Source organism: Ostrinia furnacalis, unplaced genomic scaffold, assembly GCF_004193835.3.
Source record: "Ostrinia furnacalis isolate ACB-3 unplaced genomic scaffold, ASM419383v2 OfSCF1301, whole genome shotgun sequence".
Classification (NCBI taxonomy): Eukaryota; Metazoa; Arthropoda; class Insecta; order Lepidoptera; family Crambidae; genus Ostrinia; species Ostrinia furnacalis.
The window spans coordinates 120,920-148,768 of NW_021131540.1; the positions used below are offsets into that span (position 1 = coordinate 120,920).

Here is a 27,849-nt window from a genome sequence, read left to right on the forward strand (position 1 = left end):
TATAATATTATAATCATATATTGGGTTATTTAAAAAATAAAGCCACTTAAAATTAACTAACGTTACAAAATAAGATTAAACAACATAATTATTTGTTCCCGATGCAAAAAATATTTTTTTATATTATAATAATAATAATAAAAAAACTAATAACATTCTAAACGGAATGTTTATTAATATCTAAGTTCTTTTTGCAAATTGTCCCATCCTATTTCTGTACAAACTTACACAAAAATAACCTTTTTATTTAAGCNCGCCCGCCAGCCGCCGCAGCAGGCTGGGCGCGTCCTGCGGCGCCAGCGGCGGCCGCGGCTCCGTCAGCCGGTGCATCAGCGCGGCGCCCGGCCGCTCCAGGCTCGACCTGATGATGCCCTCGAGGAAGGAGCCGTTCGCCGGCGGGGGCGCCTCCTCGCGCAGTCGCCGCATCATGTGCGACGCGTACAAGTCCGGTGACGGCGGCGCGAATCCAGCGCCGGGCCAGAACGGATATCCCGGCGGATACGCGGGAGTCTCGGGGCCGTTGAGCCCGTTCGAGAACGGTTTCGTCGGCGGCTTCGGCGGCGGAGGCTTCGGCGGCTGCGGCTTGACGTCCTGCGGGGGCTTCGGCTCCCGCTTCCTCGGCCGCATCAGATGCCGCTCCTTCACCTTGTACTCCAGAGTGGAGTGCGGCACGCCGTAGTACGAGCCCGCTCGGTGCACGGACATCTCGCCCCTCTGCACGGCCTTGACCGCCTCGACGAGGCTGTCCCTGTCGTAGTTCCGGTACTTGCCCCGCTTGGGGCGCGTGCCCTTGCCGCCGCCGGCGGGCTGGCCGTTGTTGTTGATGGCGGCCTTGGAGTTGCTGGGCACGGGGTAGCTCCGCTGGTTGTCGGGCGGGGTCTTGATGACGGACACGTGGCGGTCCGGCGCGCGCATGTACAAGTCGGCGGGCTGCGGCGGCCGGTCCGGCAGCTGCTGGAACTTCTGGCTGATGCTGCGGACGATGACGTCGTTGATGGACGTGAAGAGGTGCTGGTTGGCGGTCGGCGGGTCGGCGAAGAACGCGGGCAGATGTGCGGAGGGGTTGAGAGAGGGCTGGGGCTGGGGTATGATAGGTGTTATGGGTGTAACGGGGGTGGTGACGGGGGTGGCAGGGGAGGGGCTCTTTTCGTCGGGTGGGGGGAAGGTGGGTATTTTGAGGATGACGGAGGGTGGCGAGTCTGGTCTTTCTTGGTCGCTGTCGGGCTCGGAGTTGTCGGCGGCGAGGCCGAACTTGTTGACCTTGTTGCGGAGCGTGGAGCGCGGGATGCCGTAGACGACGGCGGCGCGGCGGGTCCCGAGGCGGCCGGCCTGTATGTCTCGCAGGGCCGACTGCAGCTCCTCGTCGGTGTAAGTGCGGCGAGCGGCGCTGTTGCCGGCGCTGTCGATGGCGCTGCGTTTCAGCCTGCAACAATAGTAGAAGCGTCAGCAAATCGATGTGAAGAAATTGGATCAGCATTGGCGTGATTTTGGTTCTGGAAGTACAAGTGTTGGTATCCAACATTTGCACTTAACATTCTAGTGACTTTCAAACAGGACCTTCCAAATCATCGATGCTGATAAAAGTGATGCCAACTCAATAATTTCTAGAAATAGTGTGGTTTTTGTTCTGGAAGTACAATTGTTGGAGTCCAAGTGCCCAACATTTACTGGTTATGTTACAATGTTCTTAATCGTCCACGTTGATAAAGGTGCCTACTGATTATTATTAATTTCAACTAAATATCATTATGTGACTTTCCTAAACAATTTTGCACACCCCTATGAAAAGAAGACTGAAACTGCAAACAGTCGCAGAACGACCCGAGAAAACTTTGTAAGGATAATTTGGTTTGTTCCTGACTATGACGAATGTCCGGGCACACCCACAGAAAACGCACGCTCCGTGAATCACGCGATTGGGCGCGCTGTCGGTCACCGCATATTTCAAAACTCATATTAATCCAAGATAGCGATATTTACTCAAGTCTCACCGATAACGGGCTACCATGAATGCTTCTTTATCTTTATTTATTTTTGTTTTAACAAATTTTAAACCCTGCACATTTCATCCTACGGTCTCATATCCCTTGCCGGGCGCTGACGTCTTCATCTTGGGTCTAGCTTTCTTATTTTTCGTGGCAATTTCCAAGGGATTTTGTTCTTTATATTGATCGTTGTTGAGTGCATTGTGGTGTGGGTATGCGTGAGGATGCAAGGTCGATGCACCGGGGACTATCGGTTGCATTTTTATTTGTTTCGGCGAGTCATGCGACCCAGATCGCGGTCCCAGAGAATGAATTTATTCAGTTATCGATTGGTATTGTGTATAATATTGGTGTTGGAGACCCTTTCGATGTGTGCGCCGGTTCATTATCTTATAAATGGATCTTTGCTACTTGTGTTTGTTTTACAGCGTGAGACTGATCTTGAGATTGATCTTAAGCTTAAAGCTTACTCTTGGACTTGGAATAACTTTATGTGAGGCTGTTTTGGTAATGTCACGGTTATAGTTATTAAAGAGTTGACCATTCTGTGTTTACAATTCATCAGTTAGATGGGTGATACGCAAAGAACCTAACTATTTACAGCACTATAGTTTTATCACACACTAGTTTGCCCGCGACTTCACCCGCAACGTTTCAATAGTTATAAATCCTAACTGTTTGTAGCTTGCTATGGGCTCATCATCAAAATCCGTCTAGTAGTTTTTGCGTAAAGATTTACAAACCGATTCATCCTCACAATAAAAATGTGTATCTTTTCTTTTGTGTAGAGATATTATGACTTTAATGCATCTCTTCTAAAATACAAATAGAAATAAAGATTAATGCATTGGTGTATGCAGATCTTACGTGAGTCATTTGGTTCATTATACTGTATTAAATTCTCTATCAGATGCAGAGATCGATGGCCCATCCAGATATAAGTCAGTCAGTGACTTGCAAAATGTAGGATAGCGACCCCCGCTGGCCTGTCAGTAGAATGGAAGGCTGGATGGGGATCTATGATAGGTTTTGATGCCATTTTCTTTTGATAAAAGATTTTGATCGTATTAAAGAACTGATCTGATCCTACTTACTAATATTATAAATGCGAAAGTTTGTGTGGATGTTTGTTACTCTTTCACGCAAAAACTACTGAACGGATTTTAAAGAAACTTTACAGTATTATTGTTTATAACCCAAAATAACTCATGGGCTATATTTATGATGATATGTGACAAACTAAATTTCACGCGGGTGAAGCCGCGGGCAAAAGCTAGTATTGTAATAAAATTGAAATTATATTCATCATCAATTACTAATTTGGTCTCTACTGCAAGAGAATGACCCTAACCTAATTAAGGCAAAGGTAAATTGAGGATTAGGCTTACACTTTCTAGAGTCTAGACTAAACTATGTCTAGGGCTGTCTTAGTTAAAGATCTATAAAAAGCCAATACCGAATGTCATTTCTGACGACAATTCTATGCTGTGACGTAGTTAACACACAAAAAGCATTTATTTCCAATGCATCTCTAGCTAGTGGCCTTCTAGTCGATAGCCTTCAGAAAACGTTTTTATTTTCTTAATTTACAAATTCCATTATGGCTCCTGTGCTGAAACGAAGCTCTGAACTCGATTCCTACTCGAATCAAGTGTAGATTTGGGCCTGTATTTACCTAATTTAGGCCTGTAATAATGAATTTCAATATTTATTTTAAACCAAGACTAGACTGGACTATTTACTTTTAATCGGCCAAATGTTAGGTCGGTCTCTAATTTGTATGAGATCAATTTTTTTTATTTTTTTATGAGATCAAAGATTTTAATTCTTAGATTTTGCTTAATGTGTATAGATTTTAATTTTAAGTATAAACATAATTTGTATGTAAGTGGTTTGTTTATGTATAATATGTATTTTGCTAATGATAGTTAAATATATGTAGTATCGTTAAGCCTTTATTTCGCCTGAGATACAGGAAAACATTTCCTAGTTCAGGCACATGTATAATTTTACCTTTTGTAGCATAAGATTAGCCTAAAGTTTAAACTGTCAAATAAGTTATTTAATAAAGAATTTATTATTAAGAATTTGTTATTACCTAAAACTCAACCTGCGTCACTTATGTGATTTATGTAAATCATAGACAACTGTAGTAATAAATAAATAATCTTTCTTAATCTTTCTTTCAAGTAGCCGATACCAAATCGGTGTAATGTGCATCGAGTTTAAGTACGCACATTACAGTGCAGATCTGTTAAATAAGTCGTTCATACCGATTAAAAGTCCGACTAAGCTAAAGGCCGAAAAAAAAGTCTGTAGTCGGTCGGAACTCCAATGCAGTCTTTACACCAAACCCGTCAACCCGCCGACATGGAGTCGTTGACGTTGTCAACAGTTATAGTATAAATCGTCGATATATTTCTTTTGAAATAAAGCCGCCGACAGTCGCCGGGTTTGGTGTGTAGAGTCCTTTAACGATACTTTCGCTCGCTATCTGTGTCCCTGCCCTCGAACGGGACTATATTTAGTTCAATTTCATCAGCCGAATGATTCAAGGCGCAGGCGCGATAACGCATTTCGCAATAGGATCAATGACACGCGATGTGCGTTTATTTTTGTTAAAAAGTTCAGAGGACCTTCTAAGATAAGACTTGCTCTAGGTCTTCGGACGTGAGTTTATTTACCTACTTACTGTTAAAAGAGGGAAGTACTTAATTTAATTATTGGACTCACTCACTCTTATGGCGCATTCACATTGCTGTAATTTTTCGTTTTAAACTGCACGTGTAACTGAGCGACATCCGTTATAAGTTTTATAGTAAAACGCCTAGATAGAGCTTGCTCTCTATTTTGTTTCTTTTATAAATACCGCTATTAATAAAATTCAGAAGGTCTTGCACGAAATTAATACTTTATTTAAAGCTTGAAAAACCCATGTTCAGTTCCAGAAACCGAATCATAGAGGCTTTATTATTATAACATTGGAGTACTTCTCCTACAAAATTAGCATTTTAGCTATCAATATTAAAAATTCTGAATTTAAAGAGAATCTTCTCAATTTTTTAACTCCACAATTTTTCACCCGTCTGCCAGCCCTGCGCAGATCTTTCGCAAGTCAAGATCGTTGACACACTGATATACGTTCCTTGACATTACACATGCGAAATGTTTATCGGCAGCTGCTCCGAGCAAATACTGCACTTATTTGTTACTTTGTCTGCTCAGACAGTACATTAACGGGACTATTCCCACCTCTCGTTCCCACCGCTGCAACTCCTGTGTAGCCAGGATCTACAGCTTGACCGCCAATAAAAACCCAACCAGTGAAGGTCAAGTTTGTCCCGGGGGAAAGTTAAACTGTCATGAGGAGTTCGAAGTTAAGGTTTGACAGCACTTTAAGCTAAACTCTATGACATCTTTGTTCGTGTCAGCCAAATGACGTCCGCTGCTGGACAAAGGCCTCCCTCAAGGATTGCCACACCGACCGGTCTACACAGTATCCAGGTATTTCCCGCGACCTTCACCAGATCGTCGATCCACATAGTTGGAGGCCTGCCCACACTACTTCTTCCGGGTGGTCGCCACTCAAGAACTTTTCTGCCCCAGCAGCCATCAGCTCTACGTGCTATATAGATTTAAATGATTTAATAGGTAAAGATGACTGAGATTCTTGCACTACTTCCCCTTAGAACTGACCCTTTATTGTCTTGAATTAGATAGTGGTAGAGTTAAAGAATACTGCGACGTGTAATAGCGCTTTTCAAAAGCCTATTTGCAGAAAATAAATGAGTTAAGTCCCACTGAAAGAATTTTATGTAGAGATGTGCATAATATTAGATTTTAGGACATGTACCCATGAAATCTTCATAAAGCCTAAAACTATGACCAAGAAGAAACAACGTAAGTAACATATCTCAAATTACTTTTGACTGAGCTTAATCTGTTAGTCGAGAAAGTTACTGGCCGTAGTCTAGGTTATTCGCTTCCTATAAAAGCAGTTTTCGTTATCTAAAACAACTAGAGAGAGCTAGTAGCAAACAAAACCCTATCGCCCTATTAAAACTCGTATAATAAACCGGCGTCAATAACAAATTGTAACAATAACTCTCGGATTATCATAGCAAGATGGCGTCGGCTGTCAAAAGTTCGTTGACCCAATCAAAGTTTCGTTTTCGCGTTTTATGGGTGGTTCGCAGGTGCATTGTTTTCGTTACTTGAGCCTGAGGAAGTGGGATTGCGAGCCCGTCACGAATTGTGCGCGCGCGCACAGTGCAAGCGGAATTGGAGCATTTGCGGAGCGATAAGGTTTTACGTGGTTATTTCCTGTTGGTTAGCCGACTGCAGCGAAGAGGGTTGTGTTTTTAGAATGAATATGTCTTTTACAGTGATATAAAAATTTGTTATTGTTTGCTAATAAACAAAATATCTCATCGATCTAGATCGATTCTAGATTATAGATGGAAATGTCAATTTTACTTTCTATTAAACGTCAGTGAACTACAGCCAAAGATAGTTATTAGTTTATGAAATAAATTGAAAAAAAAAACATAGGTATGTTGTAGGTACCAATTTATTTACAGTTTACCTAGAAAGAACATTTTCGTTTTCAAGAACATTTGTTTTCGTGCTTCAACAGTCATTGGTGAAAAAATGTTCACTTTTAAAAACATCTCGATTTTTTTCAGTAATGAAAAGAAAATCAGAATTAATCCAACAAGCTACAAGCTGTCGCTTCCACAGCACTGGACGCGATCCCAACAATTATATGGCCTATGGTGTACCGCCCCATGGAAAATTGTTAATGCAAGTTTCCCGCCGACCAGCAACAGACCCGGTTTTATTGAGCCCATTGAATCGCCATGACTTGCCATTACTTCATAGGAAGCTTGCCATTAGGTGTTTTAAATGAAAGCTATTTAGCTTTTGCTTTGTTTTGTTGCAGTTGAAGACAATTTTTAACCGACTTCGACAAAAGGAGGTTCTCAATTCGGTTGTTTTTTTAATTAGTTAATACATATTTTAGAATGTAACAGTAGATAACATTCTGAGGCTCTGATTATTATTTAAACTAGCGGGCCGCCCGTGACTTCGTACGCCTGGATCCCGTTTTACCCTCTTAGGGGTGGAGTATGCCTACGTCATAACATCTACCTGCATGCCAAATTTCAGCCCGATCCGTCAAGTGGTTCGGGCTGTGCGTTGATAGATCACTATGTCAGGCAGTCAGTCACCTTTGAGTTATTTATTTAGATACCCACTGAATTAAATGAAAATTAGTAAAATGAGTTACATTAAGTTTATGAAAATGCATATTATTGAATTCTAGTAAATAGGTTATATTTCTGTTACGGTGACACATAACAGCAGTTAGGTGTTTCCGAGTCCGAGCGTACATACTTACAAAATTGTGCTAATTAATGCAAATAATAAGTTTGTCCTAGTATTCATAGTGTATGATTACTTATGTGTCATTCTAAATTGGACCAAAAATCGACCCTTGAAACCTGTCTCCAAGATGACTCACCATCTTATCATATTAAAATCCTAGTTTATAATAATATTCTACAAAAACCCTTAGGAAAATTAGTTTCATGAAGACCATTTTAGACGCACGTTTTAATCACTAACTCATTATAAAAAGTTAAACTCTAGTTGAACTCTTGTTTAATTGACATTTAGGCTGATTTGCACCACCTAACTTTGACCGTAACTATGACGATAACCGGTGTTTTTTGTATGGAGTTGGACAGATTTTTGACGTTTGTCAAAGTTAAAGTAGGATGGTACAACTCAGCCTTAGTTTAGAATTGTCATTTTAAACCAGTGTTTATCTCTGGTGTAACTTTTTAATAATAATAAGGCCCTTAAGGTCGAGGTCTCTCATAAAGTCTACGAAAATATTGAAAAGTGCTGTGAAGGCCATTTTAGACGCACGTTTTTACCGCCATGGTCGATATTTAATTTTATCTCATTAGTTTACCTTCGCGTTAAAGCCGTAGCCCCACTAAACCGATCAAGATTAGCTCAGTAGACCTTTAAAAATTAGTCCAACGCGATTATTGGCAAGCCTTAATGAGCGTGGACAGCTAATTTGCGGGCTAATGAAGCTTACGTAAGAGGATCAAGCTTACTTTGATTAGGATTTATAATAAAACTAGGTACTAGGTAAGTAACCACTATTTTTGTAGAGTTCTTTTGTATATCGGCCATTTATTGTCCCGAAGCATTGGTAGGGTTACGGTTAACACTGGGACGTGTAAAAGTGCTTTTGTTGCTTGCAAAAATAAAATAAGTTTTTTTTTATAAAAACCTGTTTGGTCCGATTTTAGTGCTCTATTCAGTATGGGACGAGCATCTGAAACTCATTTCTTCGAAATATGTAGGTACTTACACCGTTAAACACTATTTGATAGGTATTGTTGCTAGCAATTTGTATGGAGACGATTTTTTAAGTTTTCTAAATGGTTTACTATGTAATGGTGGACAAGTTTGTTAATAAAAATAAACATAAAAATTCCTCTGATGGACATTCACCAGAAGTCGAAAGAAATAGGTAATAAGCACACTACAGGAGTAAAAACCACATCTCTCGTTGTATTATCTTTGTAATTCCTTCTTTTTCGCACTCACCAACAGCCTAACACGATATATTAGGCGGCTATGGACTAAATCGATGCATATTTGCATCAAATTAAGGGCAATGGCTGGACAGCTAATCCGTTTACTTGTGGTTCGTTTGATTGCCAATCAGCTGGCCTATATTGTTGAGATAATCGTGTTTGGGCCATCTTTCAAATGATAATGTCACAAGTGTCACAACTGGTTTCGGCAATAGATTCCTTTACTATTTAAATATTAACTGACAAATAAAAGAAAAACGGCACACTTTAGCAAGTCTTATTACTAGGAGGAAATAATTTTTTTTAACATCATCATCTTCATTTCAGCCACAGGACGCCCACTTCTGAATATAGGCCTCCCCCAATGACTTCCACATCGCACGGTTGGTAGCGGCATGCATCCAGCATTTTCCATTCATTCATCTTTATCAGGTCGTCGGTTCACCTTGAGGGTGGACGTCCCACGCTGCGTTTTCTGGTACGTGACCCACTCCAGAACCTTGCTGCCCCATCAGCCGTCAGCTCTGCGTACTATAGGTATGCTCTGCCCATTGCCACTTCAATTCCCCCATTTGCATCTTGTAAAATAGAGAGGGTCAAGTTTCTGCAGTGGAGACTATGACCTGGTGATGATCACTACTAAAGAATGTGAATGCTTCTCACCTACTGTCCAGGATCTTGGCGTCAGGCGGCGGGGTGCCGCTGGTGCTCGAGGTGGACTTGGCGCTGAGGTCCAGCGGCTGCTCCGCCAGCGTGGGCGACGATGGTGCTGCCGGCTTCTCGCCTGACTCTGGTAGCCTGGGGACAGAGGTGTATGTTAGGTGGAGCCTGATACAGTTTAAACAGATGTTGGTAGCCTGAACAGTTGAAACAAAATAGACACTTAAGTATTCCTTAACAACTTGTTTCACGCTATCCGTAGCATGGGACAGTTGTAGCACAGGTAGACTTATATTACAGTATAGATAGTGCCATCCACGAAGACGTGTCCCACCATTCTTCCGCTAATGTTTGAGGCCTTTGTGGGAATAAATCACAGTATTACGTACCTAGTACATATTTACAACACGTCATTATACCAAATCTTATGGTTTAGAATTCAGGACTAAGAGAAACAAATACGAATCCAGAATCATAAAGCCAGTGTTGATATGAAATACGCACAGCTGAAAGAAGTTTTAACCTATACCTTTTAACCAATAAACGTAGTTTAAAAGGAACATTTTGCTAATGAATTAAAGAAACAAATGCCTACCTTAGACATAAATAGTTGTAATATATTTGGAACCAAAAGGAAGGATCGGCAGGGCCCATACTGAAAATTGGTATGTTTTCAGTTACGAGGCGTGGCACTGACTGTGTTCTACTAAACTATACCACGCCAAATAGTGGTGACCTTTAAAGTTATAATTGATGGGCTATTCTGATAATAATATGTATTGTTATCCCACCAAAAACATGCATTTTTAATGTAAAATTATTGACAAGATAAGACCATGTGTGGCTCGCATTGTGAAAGAGTTATTTCAAATCTCATGTAGAGTCAATATTCTACACACCTTAATTACACAAAAAAAAATTATGCAGGACAAGGCAGGTATTTGACCGCAATCGTACCTGATGTTAAGTAAGATGCAGTCTAGGATGGTACATATGATATATGCCCTGTAAGTGCCTATTCACTATCGCCTCGAAAAGGCCCGGATTATAGTGTTCAGGAAAGACAGCAGCAGGCAGCGAATTCCAGTGAACTCTATACCTTAGTTAAAATATTTCGCTTTGCCGTTTTGTTACCACACTATTAGGTAAGAAAGTTTTTGTGCATAAGCATTAAATTGTTTTCACTATAGATTCTGTGATTAATTCTTAAATCTTTTACTTTAAGAGTCTTCCAGCGACTTGATTCACTTTTGGCTTGGTCCCACTCTAAAAACCTAGAGCAGATTTTTGTTGATTTGGTGTTTAACTTATTAATATGCATATTGAAGGTGGGCCCAGTTGTTGGAAGGAAAAAAATTAAAAATTCACTCTGGCGACTTGCCCCGTGAACCCAACTAAAAGTCGACCAAGTTACTGGAAGACATAAAACGAAAGCAATAAAATCAATTCGGCGAAAAATCCCCAACCTTATTTTTTATTTATTTATTTTGTTGTTATTAAGAAACTAAGAATGACCCACCACATAAAAGTTAACAAACGACAATATTAATTGTTTTATCAGCTTTTATTTCGACTCAGGCGCAAAATCGTTCACATTTGGGCGTCATTTGCACAGATGCGCCGCACACTTGACATTTTGTCATTTTCGTTGCATTTTGTCATGGAGAAATCCATTGCAGTGTATTTTCGTAAGTAATTAATGTACAGAAAATGTTAATTTCTACTGTATTTCCATGTAATTTATTCTAAATATTTCTTGGAACCACTTTTGTGAGTTTATTATATTTTAATACAATAAGCGTGGGACGTCCACCTGCAAGGTGGACCGACGACATCGTAAAGGTAGCAGGGAAGCGCTGGACGCAGGCCGCTACCAATCGATCAACGTGGAAAGCATTGGGGGAGGTCTATGTTCAGCAGTGGACGTCCTATGGCTGAAATGATGATAATGATGATGAATACAATAATTACTCGTAGTAATTTTAGTTTTGAGCTTATTTATTGTACATAGGTTTACCTATATGTATTGCTTATAGCTAAGTTATTAATTGATTTGTCATGATTATTTCAGAGATGGGCTTCTTACAAAGATAGTGGTCACGTAGTTAAACTTTGACAACCTATTATCACAAAAATTGTATGTTAAATGCACTTAGATATGAAAGATGAAACAATACTTAAAGATATTTTAAATTGTATTCTGCACTCATTAATTTGGTAAAAACAAGACTGTAGTTTTACTTGTTTTTCAACCTTTCGGCGAGACTTTAAACGTCCTTCGTGTATTTATTTTCTTTGTTCGGGGATCCAAATATTTAGTATGATTCATCTTTTACTGAATATTTGGGAAAATTAGTAATACAGTTCTTGTAACCTTCACGTAACTTTTTTGTAAATAACTTGTTGTAACTTATTTTGATCTTAAAAAAATCTAATCTAAACAAACATAATTTTGGAAACACACCTAAATGTTCTGTCTTATTTTCATTTGCAATGTCGATACTCTCAGTTAAATATAGTTTGTGTGCTTTTAGTATTCTAAAGACCTATCGTTGTACTAAAATATCCACTTTAAAAATAGCATCCAAAATCCACCGAGGACTTAATCTATATTGTACAGTCAGCGTAAAATAGTTCGTGCCACCCAAAGTAGCCAATAAGTTCGCAACACGGCTCTTTTGCAAATGGAATAAAGTTGTGTTGCTATTTTTTGGTTACTTTGGGTGTCACAAATTATTTTATGCTGACTGTATTTATTCTAAACATCTTCCAAGCAAGAAACTCCAAACCGCCATTTTGCGCAACGGCAAACGTTAAATGACACAGCATTCAACTGAAAGTCGGCTACGTCACGACTTCAGCGCTGAACGCCTCAATATTATGAATAGCCAACATTGTTCGGTGTTGGACAGTATGAGGGCAGACGGTTTTGAAACGAGACGAAATTTTCAGGAGTTTCACCCCATAAATACCTTCGTTCGTTCGTTTAATCCTAAAGTCGTCCACTGCTGGACAAAGGCCTCCACTAGCGATTTCCACAACGACCGGTACAGCAAAGACTGTTTTGGAAAATTTTATTTTATTTTAAAAGGTTCTACCGGACTCGCCATTAAAATATTTTGGAAGATGTATGTTATACATAACTAGTTTTCGCTGCAAATTTTGTTATATGTACCAAAGTAATCACAAGACCAGACAATTAATGTTAAATACAAAATTGCATCAGTCTTAAGAAATGTTTTATCCGGGCAAATAAAAATCATGCAAGTACATGGCAAAATAGGTCACTGTTTAAGTTAACCAAACAATTTTTTATCTTTTACTTAATTGCATTCCAAAGTGCGGAAAGATTTAAAACTCATAAAACTCATTTATTTTTGCAAATAGGCTTTTTAAAAAGCACTTTTACACGTTCCTATACTAACCCTACCACTGCTTCGGGACAATAAATGGGCCAGTGCTGAAAAGAAGCAGCGCAAAAAATTCAGTTACTATTGTCAGCCTCCTTTTCAAGGGTTTACAGTCTTTAAAATATACAAATTATAGTCATAAGTATTGACGCGAGCTAGGTAGTTAAACATTCCAAACATTTGTCGTATCGTTTCATTCTCGTTTGCGCATAACGTTACGAGTATTCGTTGCAACTCGATATAGGCCGAACGAAATATGAATGGTCGAGTTGTTGATTGTTGCTCGACAAAGACGCGGCGCATTGTGGTTTGTGTCGAAGGCGACAACTTATTCGATGCCCGATTAGGGTTGCCAAGTCCAAAACACAAAAGCCGGACTCAGTGCTTAATTTGGCCGGACATTTACTAAAACCCGGATACCTTTTTAAATAGCTATCATAGCTTTTTAATGCCCTTATATTTTCTAAAAGCCATAGAATATTTTCATCATCATCATTTCAGCCATAAGACGTCCACTGATGAACATAGGCCTTCCCCAATGATTTCCACAATGGACGGTTGGTGGCGGCCTCCATCCAGCGCCTTCTTGCTACTTTTATGAGGTCGTCGGTCCACTTGTAGGTGCGTCCACTTGTAGGACGTCTCCTACGCTGCGCTTTTCAGTACGTGGCAAGGTAGAAGAATATTTTATGACAAAAAAATTCGACTGGCGCGTCAGTTACATAAAAAGCCTAAAAAAGAGGGACAGGCCGGACGAGAAAATATATCGCCGGACAAATCCGTAAATATCAAACTTGTCCGGCTAAGTCCGGACACCTGACAACAGTGACAACCCTACCAGATTCTAGCTGATATGTTTGTGAGCCACTGAATAGTTGGTAGCCTCGATCGTCTTTTATACGTTTAAGTTTCTGCATGACGTCATTGTTGTCTTGAGGTTGTAAGGGATAAGGGGCGGAAAATTGAGTGTGATGTCAAACTTATTTAGTTCACACGGTTTCTTCGCTATGTTTATCGTAAAAGTGATTTTTAAAAGTCTACTTTTTTATCCACACCGAGGAAGCTTTTATTCAGAATCTCACCTGATGGAAAGTGATGATCACAAAGCGAAAATGGAAGCTTTAAAATAGTTTTGAATTTAGAATAAGGTATGCATGCTACAAGGTGTGCGTGCAATGGGGTTTTATTTACAGAGAGTTTTCAAAATCCGGAACACCATTTACTCGAGTTTAATAGGCACATCACGTTCTTTTTAGGCACACTACAAACAAAAGATACTTCTGAATTCGTAATTATTACTGAACGAATTTAAGATGTAACCACTAGGCCCCTAATTTGTGATAAAAACCTTCAATTTTACCTACTACTTGTTGACCCCAATAAAAAGTAAAAAACTCAGTGTTGTATCAGAATCTTACTCTTGTACACTAAAAACTAGCTGACCCGGCGAACTTTGTTCCGCCTTCTTCTTCTTCTTCTTCTTCTTCTTCTTTTCAGCCAAATGACGTCCACTGCTTGTTCCGCCTTAATGGCAATAAATAAGCAGACTTTTTTTTTAATTTCGAACGGGATAAAAAGTATCCTATGTCCTTCTCCTGGCTCTAAACTACCTCCCTGACAATTTTCAGCTAAATCGGTTCAGCCGTTCTTGAGTTATAAGTGGAGTAACTAACACGACTTTCTTTTATATATATAGATTATAATTTATACTAATATTAAAAAGCTGAAGAGTTTGTTTGTTTGTTTACGTGAACGCGCTAATCTCCGGAACTACTTAATATCCGATTTGAAAAATTATTTCGGTGTTAGATAGCCCATTTATCGAGAAAGGCTATATAGGCTACTAGCTTTCCGCCCGCGGCTTCGCCCGCGTGGAATTTTGTCTGTCACAGAAAAACTTTATCGCGCGCGTCCCTGTTTCAAAAACCGGGATAAAAACTATCCTATGTTCTTTCCCGGGACTCAAACTATCTCTATGCCAAATTTCATCAAAATCGGTTGCGAGGTTTAAGCGGGAAAGCGTAACAGACAGACAGACAGACAGACAGACAGACAGACAGACAGACAGACAGACAGAGTTACTTTCGCATTTATAATATTATAGTTGGGATACAACATCACGCGACGATCAAGAGCAGAGCAACAATGAAAAATGTTGCGAAAACGGGTTTTCACGCGTACGAAGTCGCGGGCACAGCTAGTAGTTCCTAACATAGGATAAGTCTATCGAGTGGTTGAACAGAATCGCGGTTGTCGGCCAAAATCATAAAGGTTGACGGCGGATGCATTCCCGACAACCATCCGGGAGCGGGTCTATAGGCGAAGATTACTTTGTCTGTTTGTTCCCACTTGGTTAGGAAAGGTGAATCAACTTGGCTGTCTTATAAGAAGGCTGAAACTTTTGTTTTGGTTGTCTTAAAGAAAATGTTTATAGGGGGGCATGTTAAAGGGGTTATTAGTTCGGCTGTTACTTTGACTGAAATTAGTTATTAAAATCACAATTAATATACGATGGTAGATTTTGAGAAATCTATTTATTTATTTGCTTATAAAAGTTATTACCACACTGTTAATATAGCTTTTGGAATAACCCTATTTTCGAGGTCTAAAACTGATGAGATTTTTTAGTTTAATTCTTATGCTTCTTTTATATTTTTGTTAGAAGGAAAAATATTTATTTACAGATAATCAAGCAGTATTCAATCTTATTACAAACACAGGTAAAAGATTCCAAGTACAGCGCAAAATGACAATAAGCTACAAAATTGCATAATACAAACAAGTACCTACCTATTTATTCAAAGTAAGGTTTACAAATGACCATCGGAATAAACCATTCATGTACTACTATTATACTTTGATAACAGTATCAATGGTCATTGCAAATCGATCAACGTAAAAAGCGGCCGAATCGCAAAACCCGCAATCCCACAATCTACAAAAAACAAAACAGTCATTATGAAATTCATTACAAGAACACGGCATTCGGCGATTATTTAAACCGGTTTGAACTGGTTAAAATAGTGCGAAATGCCTAGAAAATGATCTAGACACGCCTTGTTACGTCAGCTGTCATCCTAATCGCCGACCTAGATGCAAGACGAACAATAAACGGGGATTTCAAGCTAAGCTTATTTAAATTTCAAATTGGGCGAAGTATGCTACCTTGTGGTACACCTGCTTAGGGCCGCACGATTCTATTTAGAAGCGATTTGGATCAAGAAAGCTTGTCTTGCCTAAAGGCAGAGAGTGGCCTGTTTGGGACTTTATAGCATTATTACTGCCGTGTATTGAACAAGAATAATTATTGCAATTACTGAATTAGCAGTATTTGCGGATTTGCTTGTGTTATGTTTTTCATACAAAATAATATCAAACTTTGTTAAGATAGATACCTACATGTCAGTGTACAGTTTATTGAAATAAATAAGTTTGGGAAGTCATATTATTTGGATATCAAAAGATTATTCGACTACAACAAAGAACACCATGCAGTCCCCAGTAATGTTAATGTTCACTGAAAAAAATTGAAAATTCTCAAAATATGTGATAAAAAAAAGCTTCGATAACCATAAAATGGGTACAATCCATATAATTTGAAATACGGAAGTGGCATTTATACTACGATTTCAACAAAAAAGATAATAAGAAACTGATAAAAATTTGGTAGATCAAAATTACTGACTGAACTTTTATTACAACAAAATTACACGTAATTTCGAAATACTTTAGTACCTATCGAGTCCCAAAGCTGTTTTGGTTCACTGATACGTTTAATCTTGTTAGCCCGACTTTGTCAAAAGCTTTACTCGATTCTATTAGCTGAATTTGATACTTCGGTGGTGTTGACAGGTTGATAGATACACCGGCCAGCTAATCCAATATTGCACACACCGTCTTGTAGCGGGAAGCCAATCGTTCATGTTGTATGGCTAGGGAGTCATCTTGGGATATACATTATGGGGGTACAATTTCACTGTAGCACGCGGTGGATAAATTAGTTTTGGGTAAGTATGGATACTGGTTTGGGTTTAATAATAAACTAGTTATTATCTTTGAAAATATTTAAGAAATACTTAACATACTTAGATTAGCAAAAGTGGGCGACAAGATTTGGGAGAGGCCTATGTTAAGCAGTGGACGTCCTGTGGCTGAAATGATGATGATGATACTTGAGGTATACTATAGGATCGCGAAAAATGTTAAAAGGATTTCTTTCTATGCTAAAAGGGTTTTGCTTTAAAGATGATTCAACGGGGAGATAAAACTGAAGATTGCAGAATTACATTATCACCCCGTGACTTATAAGTGAAGAACTCTTGACAATCTTGATGATAAAATATACTAATGTGCTGAATCTACCATGGCTTGGATTAAACTGTAATTTATGAAACATAGGCCTCCCCCAATGATTTCCACAATGGCAGGTTGGTGGCGGCCTGCATCCAGCGCCTTCCTGCTACCTTTATGAGGTTGTCGGTCCATCTTGTGGGTGGATGTCCTACGCTGCGCTTTCCGGCACGTTGCCTCCACTCCAGAACCTCACGTTGTGACAATTATTTATTACAAGTACTTATAGTGCCAAATCGTTTTCACACAGGAATTGGGGCAATCCTCTTGTTATTCACACTGAGCTGCGTACGCGCGCGACATACGACGCTAACGACGAGGCAAAACCCCGCGAATTATACTGCTCCGGGCGGAATTCCAAAATGTTTCGGTTGAATTGAGTTTTGTGGACTTTATGAAATGAGATCCTGGCTAACAGAAGCTGCAGCGGTGGGAACGAGAGGTGGGAATAGTCCCGTTTTTATGAAATCAGGTGATCGTAATGCATCGATAGGAGTAATAAAAAAAGGATACAAGGTAAGCTCATAATTCTACGTGTCAGGTACGGGACACCAATGATGCTACGAGACAATTATTTTTAAAGGACTAGCTTCAAATGAAGCAATCAAATTGAAAAATTTCAGGCAAACAGTTGTGGATTGCTTAGGGCATCAGTCTTAATCCGGCACTGCAAGAGTTTACTGAAGTTGATGGATTCTTACGATCTTTATAAACAAATCAAATCAGTAGAGACTTCTGTGCATCCAAGCGTAGCAAACTTTATAAGTGCTAAAGGATTCCAATATGGATTCCAATACATCCCCTTTGGAACAAATTCCCAAAATCGTATCGCATCGGATCCGCGCAGATACGACAAATAGTTAAGCACGAGGCTTCTATAAATAAAGATAAATCCTTGGAACGTGAACAGAATCGCTCTTCACACATAGACAGTGGAGAACAGCCAGCTCATTCCATACAAAAATCCTGTACAAATTGGTATTGCTTATTATGTTATTTTAAGGGCATCTTCTGAGCATACTTGCTCAGTCATAGATTGCATCTGTTTCCCCGAATGTGAGCCGAATGTTATCACGAGCATGCCCATTCTACATTCAAAGAAGATAAAAAAACTATAGCTACTTCAAAATCCTTTGGCTTAAAAGTAACAATGTTATTATATCGCTTTACAAAAGTACATAACAGTATTGGCGGAATATAATTGCCATGTCTGACATGGCCCTATTGCACCAATGAAACTAATTTTAGCAATACATAATTCACTTTGTTCACACAATCAGTGGTCATTTGACTAATCTTGGTATGCTAAAAATATGTTGTAGTATCAGCAGTTTGTTGGTGTCTAAAAAGAAACTGAAATTTCTATTCTGGTGATATTTAAACCAATTTTAATTAGCTTTATTTTGCGGATATAATAAGTCTGCTTTGGTTGGATTTCCATTGGTAGATTCTGAAAACAATGCACTCATGCAGAAAACTTATGGTAAACTGCCTTTGAAAGTCCTGGATCTGTCAATAGGCCGTATAGGCCGCGGCCTAGGGGCGGCAGCGTCCTAGGGGCGGCAGATTTCAGATGACGCTTACTCGATTTCAGAAGATAAAAGTTAAATAAAGATCCAACCCCACCCTAGCCTACGGGCGGCAAAACTGTAAATCCGCCACTGGCTTTTGAAACGTGATTTTTCAAAGTACTCGTAAAACCTGGCCGTTTTCCCCGGGCTGTGCACGGAAACACGCCGATAGGTTTAGTCCGCGGTTTCTACCGGTTTTAGGTATCACCCAGTGATAAGTCGGGCCTTGAGCGCGGTATTAACATGTTGAATTCTCGATTAACGCGACAGGTTTCGCTGTTTGAGATAAACACTTTGCAACGGTGGCAGTACAAAGTACGAGTAAACTTATTAGAAGACACGGTCTGAACTTTAATTAACAATTTATTATTTATCTTTAGGACAACATTACGAAGACATCCACCAAAGAGTAAATGCTGAGGGACATAATTTTTGAGGTTTTTTTGACAAAAAAGTAAAGAAATAGTTGCTAGTCTTTTTTGACTGTTCAAAATTTTTGGTCTTAATGCAGTTTCTGTCTATTTTGTGTGGCTTTTTAACCAGAAGGTAATCTGTCCTTTAGGTAGACCTAAGAGTTCGTCTTAGTCTGCATCATTCACCAGTTAATATACATATTTTGACAATACATTCTAGATATAGGTATAACATGTTACTTCTAATGCTTTGAAGTCAATTAAATTGACACCAAGTGTGATACCAAGTCAGCTTGTTCAATGCAAACCTTGAGCTATATCTAGCCCTAAACATAACATTTAGAATTCCTCATTTTGTCATTGACATTTGAATTTTTCCTCCATCGTCCGTGGGAAGAGCCTCACAATCACAATACAGCTGTTAACTCACAGCATAGCTCATAGCTAACAAGACATAATGATTTATGTAACAGATAGTATTCAGGAAAATATTTTATGGGGCCTTGATATTTCGCCATAAAGGTTAGGCTACATCACGCCCTAGCTGTAAGGTAGGCCTATAATGCATTTTGAAGCTTGAAATTACTGACTGACGTTGACTGACTGTCGACAGACGATGGAAAAAGGATTGGGGTCAAAAGGTTTGGAAAATGGAGTTCCCACGAGCACAGATTTGCAAAATAACTTTTTTTTATGAACAAAAAGGCAAATATTTGATCGCAATCGCAGTGAGTCTAGGATGGTACATACCTGCCCAGCTCTATTCACTCTCGCCTTGAAAAAAACCCGGATTTAGTGTTCAAGAAAGACAGCGGGCAGCGAATTCCATTGCATTCCATGTTGATTTGTTTTTTTTATAATGAGTTTTTTATGGATATAAAGTCTTTTTATGGTGTGCTGTGTGTGGTTTTTTTTGGGAAAAAATGTCTGGGAAAGAGTATGTCTGGTTCTCACAGAAGAAAATAACGATGTTATCCTATTAAACTCTACCGAAATTACTACATAGTAATCCGAGCTATACTCGTAAACCAGTCAAAGTGTGGTGGTACCCTAAACGAAAGTTCAATGCCGTTAGAACGGCCACTTTTGAGGCTGGGATCATCGTAAATGGGCAATTTAGATTTCCACTATATTCAATAACTATTGGGATTTGTAACCTTGGCAACTTTTACCATTGTTAGGTAGTTCTTTATTGAATAGGAAGTTTGCAGGTGCAGGAGCTAAGGCTGATTGCTGATTAATTAAATTACATTTTAAGTACGAATATTTTACATAATGATCTGATATAAATTGGTTGCACCTGTTTGATAGAGTTTTTCGCGATTTTATGAAAAGCAGCCTTTCACACGTAAATTCTAAAAAGCTTGACTATACATTCTACTATTAAACACTTTACCAACCAGTAAACAATAATCTAAGTACCTACTTTCTTCTTCTAAAATATGTAATTTTGTGCGACAAAAGCATCTAAAATTGATACAGAGGTTTCATCTTGAAACTGAACTGAACTGAGAGTTACTTTGTCATTTATACAGGTACTCGATCGAGGCTTTGTCCTTTTGTCATTTTATAGTAACAAAAATTACTATCGCATTATTGTGTATATTCAATCACACAGAAGTTAGTATAGGACGTCCCCAAAGCGTCGAAAAAGCGAGACCGTGGGTGACATAGCTTTCACCCTGGTTCACGTTTTTCGAGATATGCCAAATTAAGTTCTCAGCTTAAATATATAAGGATCAAATCTCCACTCACCTATCCGTAGCATGCTGCCTGTTCTGCGCGAGCCGCTGCATGAGCCACACCTGCGACAGAGCCGGCGGCACCAGTCCCGTCCCCAACGCCGCTAGCGCCGCGATCATCTGCTGGAACTAAACATAACACAACATGAACAAACAACGAAGCATACAAACAAACAACAAACGAAACGCTGGTAGGGCCCAAAAGATAAGGAGACATGTAAAATATTTTTGATTTTGATTAGCAGGTGTGAATATTTGCCATGTGATTCGTTAGAGCAGAATGGGACCCACTCTTATCGTGGATATCGGAAGCAACAACAATAGAAAATATAGAAATCATCAATCTAAAGGGACTTCACTCAGCATGAGCCATGATCTGCATGTCTTCCTTAATCGCCTCTTACGACATCCATGGGAAGGGTGGGTGCTCTATTTTATTTTGCCAGAACTTCATAACTCAGATATTCTCATAGTTTCATAATTTACTTCATAATAGATGCAATAAGCGTCCTCTCACCTACGCGATGGCTTGAGGATTCTGTACCTGCGGCAGCAGCTGTAGGGTTTAGAGCCTCTTAAGATATCCACGGGATGAGTGGAGGTGGTGCAATGTATTCTTCTCTGTCCTTCTTCTTATCGTGTCGACAACAAACAGTAGTGTCAGCAGTTGCTCGAGAACTTAGGGCACGACATCATTCTGCCCTAACTAGATGACTGAGATTTACGGGACTATTCCCACCTCTCGTTCCCACCACTGCAACTTCTGTGTAGCCAGGATCTACAGCTTGACCGCCACAAAAACCCAACCAATGAAGGTCAAGTTTGTCCCGGGGGAAAGTTAAACTGTCATTGGACCCGCAACGAAATTAATTAGAAGAACATAGGAGGAGTTCGAATTAAGGTTCGACTTCCCTCCATTGCAAAACGGATGACAGGAGATGACTGAGATGAGGGCTCTTGCCACGCGATACGGAGGTTCCGTCCTCAAGACTGCTCCGTGGGAGCTGTAGTGAAGGGTAACTCACCCGTACGACTCCGCCTGTAGCTGCAGCTGTAGCAGGGCTAAGATCCTCTTAAAATATCCACAGGAAGAGTGCAGGTGGTCCAATTCTAGTTTGCCCTAGCCACACGGCTCAGGTAGCCTCTTAGTTCTCTCACCTGCGCGATGGCCTGCGGTGTCTGCGCCTGGAGCTGCAGCTGGAGCAGGTGTTGCAGCAGCGGCGGCGCGGCAGCCGGGCTTTTGGCGCCCGACACCGAACTGCTGTCCGACTCCGACGCGGGACTCTGGAAGAGGAGGAGCGGTTAGTACTGCTGAAGTAGTAATAGGAGATGCTGGAGTAATAGAAATAGAAAATTAAATAAAGATTACAGAAACACTTTATTGAACCAGTAATGATGATTTGCACCATCTTAATTTGACTTAACAAACGTCAACAGTCTCTCCAACTCCATACAAAAAACACCAGTCTTGGTTATAGTTACGATTAAAGTAAGATGGTGCAACTCAGCCTAAGTACATAATAACAACAATACAACAAGAACAAAAGAACATGCTCGTAAAGGCATGTCAAGAAGCTGGTTTTCCGCGGACGCCCTTGCTTTTGGCATCGCGCATTCTTTCGAGGAGACACGGAATTGAGTTCGATATCCCGATATCCCTCAAAAGGGTTCGCAATACCAGTGATGTTTATATACCGTAAAGTACCTATAACAGAAGTTAGTTGCGACATAATAAGGGCTTAATTTGTATTACGAAGAAAGACTATAAATGAGCGGTCAGTTTAATACATTTACACGTGATATCCCCAAGTTTCCATTAAAAAAAAAATTGAGTTTAAAAACTCAATTGGGTGAATGTGGCTAGGCTCAGTTTTAAAAATCAAGACCTAACGTCTTCCTTGGCATACTTTATCCTTGAATTAAACACCGTAGGGTCAGTTTCTATTCTCAGTTTAGGAAAATCATTTCATGTAGGTAACTAACATATTTATTGGGTGTTTTTTCTCAAACATACGGTAAACAAAAAACTGTTTACACTATCTGCGAGTAATTTGAGCAAGTTTACGTATACAGCGTGCCGATAAATTTGAATTTCTTCCATCAAAATTGCTTTCGCAAAACATGGAAGTTTGGAGAAACCACGGCGATGCTCTAAAATGCATACGCGTTGAAGTTTTAGCAAAAGTTACGGTATGTTTAGTTTACCAAGTTTCTGGGTGAAATAAGGTTAAGTAAAAGTTTGTTGTGTGTACATACAAGGCCAAAAAGTTGCAAGAGATAGTTGCTACTAAAAAGTTATACAGCAGACTTCCCGGCGGTGTAACGGGACTATTCCCACCTCTTGTTCCTACCGCTGTGACTCTTGTGTAGCTAGATCTTTGTATAGCTTGACCGCCAATAAAAACCCAACCAGTGAAGGGAAAGTTTGTAAAAAAGTTATACAGGTTGACCTATTGGTGCGAGATCAAACAAAAAGGATTGATTCTACTGTTCAAATGCTACAACTTTCCCCAAGAGAATAAATTTTTGATCAAAATATGGCTAGATAAATAAAATTTCACAACAACCAATATTATGTATCGTTGTTGGCATTGTATATTTTGTGTAGTGTTTAAGTGTCAAGATACTGTTGTATAAGTTCGACATTGAAAAAAATACGACTTGTTTTTATTAAGTACTTTAATAAAGATAGCGGTGAGCACTTAGTTCACGGTCGTCACAATACTCCTGTATTCATACATTTAGTTAGGGCCTTCTAGAAAATTCCGAGATTCATTTAACATTTAGAGCATTTAGATATTCTTTAGATGAGTAGATCCTATTTTCTAGTCAGGAGTAAATGTTTTAACTGATGCCTACACTTTATTGCCTACAGTTCATTTCTCTAATTAACTGATAACAGGTTCATTTGTTTGTAAAGCAGACGAGTCATTTAATGACTTCAATATTTTTCAAATAGCGGCTACTAAAGCGGCATCCTTAATAAATTTGTTCATTGCTAAGGTTGATTCAAAACTACTTCCTTGATTATATTCCGCATATTTCAGCATTTGAAGATATCAAGGAAATGTATCAGTTAATTCTCAGTAGGAAGCAACAGTCTTAATTACAACAATTGAAGCCATTTCAAAACTACAATGGACGGTTTTTATTGGGACGAATCTAACTCCTGTTGTTTTATTGATTGAACTAGATATCACACGATGGCCGAATTTTACGAAAAATTAAATAATTTACGTAAAAATGTGTTTGCAAAAATTATCACTATTTTCGGCCATACGTTATGCAACGAATGACTTTCGGGAGACTATTTTTAGAATAAATTTTGAAAATGGAACATCTTTTTTTCTTCTTTTCATTGTGGTTTCGTGCGATTTGTACATTCAGCCAGTGCTAAGTAAAATGATATTTCCAGTGATAGACAATTTTTGGCCCCAAAAACAATGGATACTAAGTTTTAAATATTATGTTTTTGTATAAGCAAAGGCATAAAATCCTAAAACGTTTTTAGCAGAAGCTTATCTTAATTACTACCGTACTTCTTGTAGATTTTCATAAGGCCAAGGAATTGGCTATACACATCTTAATTCAAATCAAATTCACATAATTTCATCAATAGAGAAGAGAATTTTCACAGACAGGCTTAGGCGCCATCTTCCTCTATCTAAATTGTATCCCCATAGTGTAAGTTCACTTTAAATTATAATTATGAAGAATATAGAAATTAGGTACCAGCTTTTTCCATGGAAATGGTTGCATAGGCTTTGGGTTGTCACAAAGAGAAAAACTGAGGGTCTCCCATATGGACAGTAGGTAATCTAAATTAATCTGACACCAAAAGATTTTTTTACCAAAAGGGCTTCTTTTCTGTGGTTCTATATCTAGGTACATTTACTTTTGTTGTTGCTCTTCATGTCTTCACTTATTTACCAATTCTAGATTAGTTATTTTACTAAAAGGGCTTTTATTTCTTGGTTCTATACCTACATTTAGTTAGATGCCTCTTTTCTTTTTTTCACTAAATTCCCAATTAAAATTGTCGAAATGACTCTACTTAACAGCATCATCATATTCCATAATTTTAAATAAATAAAACCTCTATCATCTTGTTTATGCCACAGTAATTGCAGGCTGACAGCCGCGTCATGCCTTGACGTTTATAATCGTTTTTAACCCTTCATTTGGCAGTGATGCTTTTAAGCAACAGCCACTTTGAATATTTCTGCAGCACCAAATAATAAGTTTTGTGCAAATCATTCGATTTTGTTACAAAGCTTAGTTCAGAAAAACACTAGTAAATCGGTCGTCGACTGAGTTTTGAGTGATTTCATATCCATATTTCTGTCAGACGCCAAGATGACGCGCAATGAGAATAACAAAGACGGAAGTTTTATGATTTTGTACTATTTTATCATCTCTAATTGTTTTTGTTTTGTCTAAATTTAATTCACAATAAATCAAACTAATCATATAAAGCAATATTTGGCGTAGAAACAGTGTTTTCTAATACAATACATGCTTCCGAACCTTGATGTTGCCTAGAAGCAACAGTGCCAAACATCTAACAAAATAGGTTTAGCTTTTTGTTAATACAAAAGAGTGTCAATACACAATAAATCAATCATGTATTACATTAATAATGTTATAGAGATGGTATAGTAATTACTTTTGATGCAATTATGGACCCTGTCGGGCACAGCATTTTAGGAGAGAGGAAGAATTTGCTGTCGGTCTCTGTGTTGTCTGTCTTCACACTTATACCGCTGAACTGATTTAAATGATAAACAACACATTTTTCATGCGTTGAAGTTAACAACTATAGCTGATAACGGTAACATACCAGTTTCAGAAGCTAAAGAGAAAATAAAAAGCCAACTTTGGCTCGGCATATTGATCGTGAAGTATGATGACATACGTCATCTATCAAATGTTGGAGAAAAAGCTGTACCCCCAGTGAAAAGGGAGTTAAGTCGAAAATGGTGATTTTTGGGAAATCGCATTTGAAGTTAAAAAAAATCCTGCTTCATCGCTATTAGAGATAACTTGGTGAAATATTTTTTAGGTGAAAGGTAATGTTAGATATAATTAGGCAGTGTGCCAGTTTGGGAAATATAGCATGTGGTTTTTTCGTAATTAAATAAAAACACAGTTATATCACCATGCACGACAACTTTACATTCGTGTAAAGTGATGTAATGGGACATAAATCATTTTACACCACACTGAACTGACCACACGCTATCAAGTGTAAAGTGATACATTTTCCGCCATTTCTGTTGATAATTTTTTGTTTCTTCAATTTTAGAAAAAGTTGTAAAACAAACATAAGTAATTACACTATGAGGAATCATTTATTTCAGGTTATTTAGGGTAAATCGTCCAAAAATTGTTACTTATATCAATATACACCAATTTTTTGGTGAGAAAAAAAATGTGTAAACTGATCTAACTAACATAACAGCGATCTAAGTATCCAAATAATGATGTGTAAAGTGATATAAGTGGCGATTGTATAGGAATAAGGCTAGAATTTGAGACTGAATTCTAACTATTTACTCCTTAAATGTTTATTCTGATCTGAAACTACTATTTTATTAATTATTACACCATATACCATGAATGATATCGGCTTAATACACATACATTATCACCTATTTTACAGAAAGTATAGCTGAAGCAATTGTGTAGTAAAGACCAGAAACAACAATGGTTTCACATCAACTAATTAGACAGGAGACAGAGAAAAGTTTGTTTTCTACAATTAACCTATTAGGAATCAAACCCTGGACCGGAGATGGTGATGTCAAGCTATATTGATTGCCTTTTGGCTACAGAAGGATAATATAAAAGTAAAGTCATAAAATGCATTTGTTTTCAACAAAGATGCTTTTAAAAAGCCCTTTAACACGTCCTAGTATTACTTGAACCCTACTTTTATTTTGGGACATAAATGGGCCAGTGCTGAGAAGAAGCAGCACAAGAAATTTAGCCACCCTTGTCAGCCTCTTCTTAAATCATAAATAACTTGAAAAAATCGAACTGCCTAAGGCGGGAATCTTCTTAAATCAATAATGACATGAATAACAAGACATGTTATACTTGCGAGCTAAGCAGATAAAGTCCAGCCACACATGCCATTTACATAATTATTTACTTTATACATAGTAGGTATCCATTCATAAGGCCTTTCGTAGTTAGTTTTGCAGGACAATCGAATATTGCACTTAGCCTTTTGATTAGACCATTGTGCGCTATTTGTAGTTTATCTTCCTATTCCAACCACTCCAGATCCCCCAGGTAGCAGCAGCCTTCTGCAGCGACCCTGGTAATTGGAGAATTTGAGCCTGTTGATCTGCTACGCTTGTGTACTCCTTGTGCACGTGCTGCGGTTTTTCTTCTGCCTCCATGCATCTTCTGCACAGTAGGCTGTCTGCAACAGCTATATTGTGTAGGTGTTTGTTTAACATACCTGTTATTACACTTAGGACCTTGCGGATGTTGTACCTGTTTAGTCTTATGAGGCTGCGGGAGAATTTTTTCGATTTATTGCACAACTGCATCTTTTGTTTGCCTGCATCTATCACAATCTTTCCATACTGTGTGGTGTTATTTTTCTATTTTGGAGCACAGCCAGGTCTTGATCTGTGCTTATGGTATCGGCATTATTATTGTTCCGGACCAAATACCGTCGTGTACGATCCCCTTCTGGCCAGTTCATCTGCTGCGTCGTTGCTCAAGGAGTTACTGTGCCTTTTGATCCACAGGAGTGCAGGGTAACGCCATTTGCGTCTGCAATGACTTAGGAGCGCGTCATGGCATTCCAATATAAGTATTATAATGTAGTATATTAAGTTGCTTTGTATTGCTTGCACTATCTGAGATTATTTTTATATTCAGACCTCGGATGTCGATGGTTGCAACCACCTGTGCTGCTCTGATTGTATTCTGCTTGGAAAATTGTATTGTGTTTATCTAGTGATGTTGATGTTCTTAGTATATTTAGGTAATTCGAGAAGACACCAGCTCCAGTACCTTATTGGGTTTTGGAGCCGTCAGTGTATATCCTAACTTCATTGATTCCAGAGCAATCTTGCGTTT

At 38.8% G+C, this 27,849-nt stretch overlaps 1 protein-coding gene across 1 annotated transcript in view; it reads right to left on the reverse strand.

Moving 5' to 3' along the window:
- Nucleotides 1–243: 243 nt before the first annotated feature.
- Nucleotides 244–27,849, reverse strand: part of Eip93F (Ecdysone-induced protein 93F) — a 145,663-nt gene continuing 118,057 nt past the window's right edge. The window contains exons 3-6 of the mRNA XM_028303805.1: nucleotides 21,910–22,035; nucleotides 20,765–20,880; nucleotides 9,269–9,403; nucleotides 244–1,423 (exon numbers count right to left, since the gene is read on the reverse strand). Coding sequence (XP_028159606.1) covers nucleotides 244–1,423; nucleotides 9,269–9,403; nucleotides 20,765–20,880; nucleotides 21,910–22,035 — 1,557 coding nt within the window. The remainder of the gene's footprint in view (nucleotides 1,424–9,268; nucleotides 9,404–20,764; nucleotides 20,881–21,909; nucleotides 22,036–27,849) is intronic.